At 45.8% G+C, this 9,840-nt stretch overlaps 1 protein-coding gene across 3 annotated transcripts in view; it reads left to right on the plus strand.

The window, feature by feature from the left end:
• The window catches only part of HLCS (holocarboxylase synthetase), a 940,243-nt gene extending 930,692 nt beyond the window's left edge, over positions 1-9,551 (plus strand). For all 3 annotated transcript variants that reach the window (XM_078656875.1, XM_078656873.1, XM_078656874.1), the window contains exon 11: positions 9,045-9,551. In XM_078656875.1, coding sequence (XP_078513001.1) covers positions 9,045-9,216 — 172 coding nt within the window. In that variant the 3' untranslated portion in view covers positions 9,217-9,551. The remainder of the gene's footprint in view (positions 1-9,044) is intronic.
• The last annotated feature ends 289 nt before the right edge of the window (positions 9,552-9,840 follow it).

Genomic DNA, 9,840 nt, shown 5'->3' on the forward strand with positions numbered 1-9,840 from the left:
CCTTCACCTCTGCATCCTATCAGACCCGTGGCTCCTCTACTGGATTTCTTATTCACTATTATCACCCACCTCGGGCCCACCGATCTGGGTGTGCCCCCCCATCGCCTTAATCCCCCGCCATGCCCTGTGGTTCAGTATCAACTACCTTCGTGCCTCCAGCTTCCTACCTTGGGTCCTTCTCTCATTGGTGTGCACTTGTGGGCTTATTTTTCTGATCGGCTTTGTCACTTTGCTCCACATGGCCGGGCCCTTGTCTTCTCTGACCTTCCCCCTCAATCCTCCGCATTGACCTGCATCAATGTGTGGCATGGGCGACCGGATATACATCTCATGGGCCCGTAGTGAGTTTCACTGGATGGAAAGCCGTGCCAATGGAACGTCCCAGTTGCAGCCCTTCAGAAAGTGGTACTGTGGCCCTGCTCTCTTTTGACTGTACCGCTTCTTGGGCCTGTCCGGCCCAAACACAGGTCACCGATCTTCTAGGCTGGTTGCCAGCCTCCGAGTGTCTCCCTCTCTGCCAGGCGTTCGCCTTGCCGGCTTCTCTGCTCCTCACTTCCCCAACGTTAGTGTGGTCTGCAGGTTACTTTTGGGCGTGAGCTGCTCCAAGCATCTCTGTTCTGTTTTGGGTAGCTTGCTATATGGAGTCTTGGGGTGCAGAAGATTGTATCAGAGCCTCACATACACCTGACCTGAGGATTGGTCAAGACATGTCTGGTGGTGAGCAGAGTTTGTTAAAGCGCATCCACCATTTTGGCTGCTCAAAACGCGCCCTGGATTTAGATGCGTCTGTATATTTCAATAGAAATACTTACCGTCGGTCATCCACTGCTTGTGCAGCACTTCATGTAAATATGTTCCTTTCTAACAAAGTGCTTTCTGTGCTATTTTCCCCTTTTGAAGTCTCGAATATATCTATAATTTGGGAAGTCCCACATCGATCATCACTTTCATTCTGCCTTGCAACATTCCTCTTCATTACTACAGTCTTTTTATGCTGGTTCTTCTCACCCCTCCTTGGAAATCTCCACTGGCTCTCTATGCATAAATGAGCGTTATTTAAGACCCTTTGCTTTTCCCCCTAAAGCTTTGCGTACCTGAAGGGCACTCGGTCTGAACACTATGATCTCCTTATACCACTCTATGCCTGTTATGGCCTTGAGCAAACTCAGCCTGGCTTTCATCCCACACATCTCTCGCACTAGACCTGTGGGCCGAACTTTCTCATATTTGGCAGCAAATAATTGAAACAACCTTTCTTGATTTGTCCGCCAACTTTCCAGTTTCCCTTTTTACAGGAAACAACTCACAACATGGCTCTTTAATAAAGCTGTCTAGATCTCTTGTATTCAGTGAGAGTTCCCTTTCCAGTGCCATGACACACCAAGAGGGTAAAGGTTATGCCTTACAATTCAAAATAACAAATAAGGCTGCCATATCTGATAGTTGACTTTGAAATGTATTGTCTGCAAGGAGCTACAGTGGCAGTAAAGTCTTGTATACAGAACAGGACTCTGTTTTTTCCACTGAGGCACTAAGACAGCCTATTCGGTGGCCTTTCTATTTAGAGATCACCCACACTATTATTTTTGCAAGTAGTGCAAGGAACCCTGAAAATACTTGGTTGCCTAAATATTTTTGCTCCATTACTACAAAATGTTTCTGCCTAATCCAGTTTTAGATGTCCAGGGAAGGGACACCAGATGACTTGTAGCTAAGGAAACCTTTGAAATGAAGCCCCTTTTTGCTTTAGTGTTGTGTCGTCACAAAAGTCACTCTATCCATGGTTTTGGACATTCTCCATTCGCTGTTGCCAAGTCTTTCTCCTCCAAGGGAGGTCTTTTTCACTGCTTAGTTCTCTATTCCAGCAGATCCCAGCTGGAAGAGGTAAGCAGAATTTTTCCTTGTAAGTTGACCTTTTCCAGAACTTTTCTGGGCACAGTGGCATTCCGGGGAAGAGGATTACTAAGACCTTCGTTACAAAACCTGGGAGAATTGCCAGGCGGTAGCACCACACCGTAACTATCACTAATACCACAGGTATTGGTAATTTCGGGTTGCCGTATTAGTTGGACCTTCTAATGTCTCTCCTGTAGGCCCCTTTGGAATGGGGAATGACACCGCAGATTTCTGCTTATTATAATTCTGGGATACCAAAGGGGATGATGGACGGAACGCATGAGCTAATCAAACACTCAACCCCAGCCAACTAATCTGGGTTTAAACCATCATCATTCTTTAGCTCACTCCACCACCCTAGTTCAGACATGGCCATATGCAAATCAGTCTGACCCTGTGCCTCGTGGGAACAGTCCAGCCGGATCTGCCAAGCCATGTCTTCCCTGGACCGGAAACAAGCATCCTGGGACCGGTTTCGGGTTCATGACCCTCATCAGCCAGGCTATCTTGAATCCAGTGGCAAAGTGAGCAAGAGGCCCACGTCTGGGCATACCCTGCCAACTTAGGGCAAACAAAGCTATACCAAAGGGGATGATGAACGGAACGCTTGAGCAAATCAAACACTCACCCCCAGTCAACTGATCTGGGTTTAATCCATCATCATCCTTTAGCTCACTCCACCACCCCAGTTCAGACATGGCCATATGCAAATCAGTCTGACCCTGTGCCTCATGGGAACAGTCCAGCCAGAACTGCCAAGCCATGTCTTCCCTGGACCGGAAACAAGCATCCTGGGACCGGTTTCGGGTTCGTAACTGTTATATCCTACATAATTATATAACATGTATTCTAGCCCTGCTGCCTCTAGCTGCTCAGCCAGAGTGTGTCTTGGTTTTAGAATGTTGGTGTGCCTGTGATGCGTGGAATGCCTGGGTGACTGAGTGGGGTGAATGTGGCAGTTGGAGATGGGCTGAGCAGCTAGGGAGGCTGCTTCTGGTGGGGCTGGTACCACACTAGGCTGGCTGGAGTCATCTAATATGTAACCTGATCTGAAGACTGAATAAACTAGTCTTGAACATACTACTTGGCTCCTGGTATCTTTCCACTAAGGTTACAACATAAACCCTCATCAGCTAGGCTATCTTGAATCCAGTGGCAAAGTGAGCAAGGGACCCACGTCTGGGCATACCCTGCCAACTTAGGGCGAACAAAGCGATAATAAAGGGGATGATGGACGGAACGCTTGAGCAAATCAAACACTCACCCCCCAGTCAACTGATCTGGGTTTAATCCATCATCATTCTTTTGCTCACTCCACCACCCCAGTTCAGACATGGCCATATGCAAATCAGTCTGACCCTGTGCCTCATGGGAACAGTCCAGCCCGAACTGCCAAGCCATGTCTTCCCTGGACCGGAAACAAACATCCTGGGACAGGTTTCGGGATCGTAACCCTCCTCAGCCAGGCTATCTTGAATCCAGTGGCAAAGTGAGCAAGGGACCCACGTCTGGGCATACCCTGCCAACTTAGGGCGAATAAATCGATACCAAAGGGGATAATGGACGGAACGCTTGAGCAAATCAAAAACTCACCCCCAGTCAACTGATCAGGGTCAAGACTGATTTGCATATGGCCATGTCTGAACTGGGGTGGCGTTGGACGATAACGATGGATTAAACCCAGATCTGTGACTGGGGGTGAATGTTTTGCCAATATGCAACATTCCGCCCATCATCTTGTGTGTTTTGCTATTATAATTCTGGCCTTTTCCTGAGACCAATTTCTCCAGGTTTAACTTGGAGGATTTGTCTTTGGAATACACGACGGTCAGTCTGCTTGCAGTTATTATCCTGGGCCTTGTAGAGCAAAAACTCCTGTTTATGCCCAAATCTTATTAAGACTCAACCTATAGTGAGGTGGAACTCTACTTAGAATGAGGTGCTACTGTTGAAGTGGTACTCTACATATAATGAGGTGGTACTCTACTTATGATGAGGTGGTACTGTGGAGGTGGTACTCTACATATAATGAGGTGGTACTCTACTTATGATGAGGTGGTACTCTACTTATAGTGAGGTGGTACTCTACTTATAGTGAGGTGGTACTCTACTTATAATAAGGTGGTACTGTTGAGGTGGTACTCTACATATAATGAGGTGGTACTCTACTTATGATGAGGTGGTACTGTTGAGTGTTGAGGTGGTACTCTACTTATGATGAGGTGATACTCTACTTGTAATGAGGAGGTACTGTTGAGGGGGTACTCTACATATGATGAGGTGGTACTCTACTTATGATGAGGTGGTATTCTACTAGTAATGAGGTGGTACTCTACATATAATGAGGTGGTACTCTACTTATGATGAGGTGGTACTGTTGAGGTGGTACTCTACATATAATGAGGTGGTAATCTACTTATGATGAGGTGGCACTGTACTTGTAACGAGGTGGTATGGTTGAGGTGGTACTCATAATGAGGTGGTACTCTACATATAATGAGGTGGTAATCTACTTATGATGAGGTGGTACTGTTGAGGTGTTACTCTACTTGTAATGAGGTGCTATTGTTGAGGTGGTACTCTACATATAATGAGGTGGTACTCTACTTGTGATGAGGTGGTACTCTACCTAAAATGAGGTGGTACTGTTGAGGTGTTACTCTACATATAATGAGGTGGTACTCTATTTATGATGAGGTAGTACTCTACTTGTAATGAGGTGGTACTGTTGAGGTGGTACTCTACATAATGAGGTGGTACTCTACTTATGATGAGGTGGTACTGTTGAGGTAGTTCTCTACTTGTAATGAGGTGGTACTGTTGAGGTGGTGCTCTACATTTAATGAGGTGGTACTGTTGAGTGTTGAAGTGGTACTCTACTTATGATGAGGTGGTACTCTACTTATGATGAGGTGGTACTGTTGAGGTGGTACTCTACATATAATGAGGTGGTAATCTACTTATGATGAGGTGGTACTGTACTTGTAATGAGGTGGTACTGTTGAGGTGGTACTCTACATATAATGAGGTGGTAATCTACTTATGATGAGGTGGTACTGTTGAGGTGTACTCTACTTATAATGAGGTAGTACCCTACTTACGATGAGGTGGTACTCAACTTGTAATGAGGGGGTACTGTTCAGGTGGTACTCTACATATGAGGTGGTACTCTACTTATGATGAGGTGGTACCGTTGAGGTGGTACTCTACATATAATGAGGTGGTACCCTACTTACGATGAGGTGGTACTCAACTTGTAATGAGGGGGTACTGTTGAGGTGGTACTCTACTGATAATGAGGTGGTACTGTTGAGGTGCTACTTTACATATGAGGTGGTACTCTACTTATGATGAGGTGGTACTGTTGAGGTGGTACTCTAAGAATGAGGTGGCACTGTTGAGGTGGTACTTTACATATAATGAGGTGGTACTCTACTTATGAGGTGGTACTGTTGAGGTGGTACTCTACTTGTAATGAGGTGGTACTGTTGAGGTGGTACTCTACATGTAATGAGGTGGTACTCTACTTATGATGAGGTGGTACTGTTGAGGTGGTACTCTACTTATAATGAGGTGGTACTCTACTTATAATGAGGTGGTACTGTTTAGGGGGTACTCTACATATAATGAGGTGGTACTCTATTTATGATGAGGTAGTACTCTACTTGTAATGAGGTGGTACTGTTGAGGTGGTACTCTACATAATGAGGTGGTACTCTACTTATGATGAGGTGGTACTGTTGAGGTGTACTCTACTTATAATGAGGTGGTACTGTTCAAGTGGTACTCTACATATGAGGTGGTACTCTACTTATGATGAGGTGGTACCGTTGAGGTGGTACTCTACATATAATGAGGTGGTACCCTACTTACGATGAGGTGGTACTTTTGAGGTGGTACTCTACTTATAATGAGGTGGTACTGTTCAGGTGGTACTCTACATATGAGGTGGTACTCTACTTATGATGAGGTGGTACCGTTGAGGTGGTACTCTACATATAATGAGGTGGTACCCTACTTACGATGAGGTGGTACTTTTGAGGTGGTACTCAACTTGTAATGAGGGGGTACTGTTGAGGTAGTACTCTACTCATAATGAGGTGGTACTGTAGAGGTGCTACTTTACATATGAGGTGGTACTCTACTTATGATGAGGTGGTACTGTTGAGGTGTACTCTACTTATAATGAGGGAGTACTGTTGAGGTGGTACTCTACTTATGATGAGGTGGTGCTGTTGAGGTGGTACTCTAAGAATGTGGTGGCACTGTTGAGGTGGTACTTTACATATAATGAGGTGGTACTCTACTGTTGAGGTGGTACTCTACTTGTAATGAGGTGGTACTGTTGAGGTGGTAATCTACATATAATGAGGTGGTACTCTACTTATGATGAGGTGGTACTGTTGAGGTGGTACTCTACTTATGAGGTGGTACTGTTGAGGTGGTACTCTACTTATAATGAGGTGGTACTCTACTTATAATGAGGTGGTACTGTTGAGGGGGTACTCTACATATAATGAGGTGGTACTTTATTTATGATGAGGTAGTACTCTACGTGTAATGAGGTGGTACTGTTGAGGTGGTACTCTACATAATGAGGTGGTACTCTACTTATGATGAGGTGGTACTGTTGAAGTGGTTCTCTACTTGTAATGAGGTGGTACTGTTGAGGTGGTGCTCTACATATAATGAGGTGGTAATTACTTATGATGAGGTGGTACTGTACTTGTAATGAGGTGGTACTGTTGAGGTGGTACTCTACATATAATGAGGTGGTACTCTACTTATAATGAGGTGGTACTGTTCAGGTGGTACTCTACTTATGATGAGGTGGTACCGTTGAGGTGGTACTCTACATATAATGAGGTGGTACCCTACTTACGATGAGGTGGTACGTTTGAGGTGGTACTCAACTTGTAATGAGGGAGTACTGTTGAGGTGGTACTCTACTTATGATGAGGTGGTGCTGTTGAGGTGGTACTCTAAGAATGTGGTGGCACTGTTGAGGTGGTACTTTACATATAATGAGGTGGTACTCTACTTATGAGGTGGTACTGTTGAGGTGGTACTCTACTTGTAATGAGGTGGTACTGTTGAGGTGGTAATCTACATATAATGAGGTGGTACTCTACTTATGATGAGGTGGTACTGTTGAGGTGGTACTCTACTTATGAGGTGGTACTGTTGAGGTGGTACTCTACTTATAATGAGGTGGTACTCTACTTATAATGAGGTGGTACTGTTGAGGGGGTACTCTACATATAATGAGGTGGTACTTTATTTATGATGAGGTAGTACTCTACTTGTAATGAGGTGGTACTGTTGAGGTGGTACTCTACATAATGAGGTGGTACTCTACTTATGATGAGGTGGTACTGTTGAGGTGGTTCTCTACTTGTAATGAGGTGGTACTGTTGAGGTGGTGCTCTACATATAATGAGGTGGTAATTACTTATGATGAGGTGGTACTGTACTTGTAATGAGGTGGTACTGTTGAGGTGGTACTCTACATATAATGAGGTGGTACTTTTGAGGTGGTACTCTACATATAATGAGGTGGTAATCTACTTATGAAGAGGTGGTACTGTTGAGGTGGTACTCTACTTGCAATGAGGTGGTACTCTACTTAGAATGAGGTGGTACTGTTTTCTGTAAAGATTCCTATGTAGAAGCATGTTGTTGAAGTTAAGTAAGGTTATACGCATACTAATTGTTAGCAACTTTCGAAGTTTGAAAAAGTGCACACTTCTAGTTCAGAGATGCCCTCTTTCTACAGTTACACTAGGAATGCAGATGGGAGTGTCTCTGACAAGTCGTGCCCTGACTATCCATTATTTGTGGCTCTGTGCCTGTGGTTGTGTGCGGCTCCTGTGTGTCTCCTGCGTGATAAAGCATTGTGCCACAAAACACTGCCCCATTATATTCCTCCTCTACAGCCCACAGTGCACGTGCACTGTTCTAGGAAAGCTTAGGCCTTAGAAGGGCGCTCGCATCTCATCACTCAGCATGAGAAATGGAGTTGGCTAATACCCCTCTTTTCCTGAATCTGGTCGGGGTTTGTGCATCCCCACAGGGCTCTCCCAAACCACCATATAAAATGAATGTGGTGTGGTTTGCTGGTTGTCACGTTCCCCCAGAACGTCAGGCCCTTTGATGGTAAGCAGCGCCCTTTGTTTCGGGTGGAGTGGCGGACGCGGGCTGCTTTCAATTTCTGAGGTGAGGGGGTATTCCTAGAGGGAGGCCGATCGGCCCCGCACGCTGACGTGTGCGTCTGTGTGAATTCGTTTCATGGCCGCCTTGGAGCTCGCCGCTCTGCGCTAAGGGCCGCTTCGTAGAGCTAAGCAGGAAGCTGCGGCGAGAGGTGAGAGCCAGGTGTGCGGAGAAAAAGAAATGAAGAGCGCGGCTTTATCTACCTTACAAGTGCGCCAAGAAGTGTGGCCAGGCGCCGGTGCCTCGCTGGTATGGTTTAAGTGTGCGCGCAGTGGTGCTACTGAAAGGGCATCGATACCTAAGGCAAGGCATGACCCCTGCGCCTTCCGACAGCAATGCCAGGGGCACACAGATCCACGCTAGCTGGCTGCACAGCATCCGGGTCAGCACCATCGCACAGCCCCCAAAGTGGACGGCTGGTGTTGAGAGTCGGAACCCCTTGTTGGAAGGCAGAGGAGTTACCATACACCCCTGAAAGCAGTGCTTTAAATGGGCCGGTACTCCGTGCAGGGGGCTGAGTTCTCACTGCGTGCATCTGACGCACTTCACCAAACTTCATCATTTACATAAAACCCCCACGTTTTCTTTACCGTCTGATGATTGCCATTAGCTTTCTCTGTGTGGGTATACATTTCTTTCAGATATCGCATTCACGTGTGCTTCATAGTGCTTAGTTTATATCGCTTCCATTTGAGTAAGGGGCACACTATTTCAGTCTCCAGCTGGAAGTGTTGAGCCTGGGTGACGCTGAGTCATTGGTTGTGTGTGTCTGCCTGGGGGATGTGGGGTGAAGACCAGACCTGGAGTCATCTCCCATATACTAGTCACTCACAGTAACCGCCTCACAGAACAATTCGTTGTGCTACAGTGGTTTCCTTTGGTGTTTGTGTGTAGTGTACTGGCACACTTCTCTAACATGTCTCAACCTTCCTTTGCAGCGGGAAGCAGGTCCGCCTGGGCAGTGAAGCTGGCCCGCTGGCAACCATAGTTGGCGTTGATGACTCTGGCTTCCTTCAGGTCCGCCAGGAAGGCCAGGGCATAGTCACCGTGCACCCTGATGGCAACTCCTTCGACATGTTGAAGAACCTTATAATCCCAAAGCGCCAATAGCCCCAGGACTGCGGCCTGTCAAAGCAGCTGCACTGAATTACCTGAGGACTCGTTTCATATACACCAGCCAATAGTAACATTTGCAGCTGATTCGAGTTATCAACCTGGACTTTATCCAGCACATCTTCCATAATTCAATGCATGAGCAAAGACTTATCTTGTAAAGTAGATACATTTTTGTAACAAAAAAGATTTGGGGTAAACCTTAGGGTGGTGGTCACATTATTGACATTTTGTTTTCATTTCTGTTTTATGATAGACCTCGGGGTTAATTTTGATGCTCGCAAAATGTTTTATTCTGTTTTCTTTTCAAAAATAAAATAATGAAATTTGTCTATGGGGCCTTACTGCACTGCTTACCTTTTCCAGGTCGAGTGGCTTTTTAGAAGTGGTTGAAAGTGCGTGAGTTCCGGTGCTTTATCCACCATAAGTATCTGGAACTCATGTGTATATATGGATCATGGAACAAAACATAACAGGAAGTGACGCACCAAGAGTGAAGTGGTTTCAATATATATCCTCTTATGCCAAAACAATTAAATACTTTTTAACAATTCCCAGTTGCACCCTGAAATGAGCACTGTGGCCCCAGTCCTTTTACATTGCGGGGGTGATGACGGAGGG

Source organism: Lissotriton helveticus, chromosome 8 (genome assembly GCF_964261635.1).
Source record: "Lissotriton helveticus chromosome 8, aLisHel1.1, whole genome shotgun sequence".
NCBI lineage: Eukaryota > Metazoa > Chordata > Amphibia > Caudata > Salamandridae > Lissotriton > Lissotriton helveticus.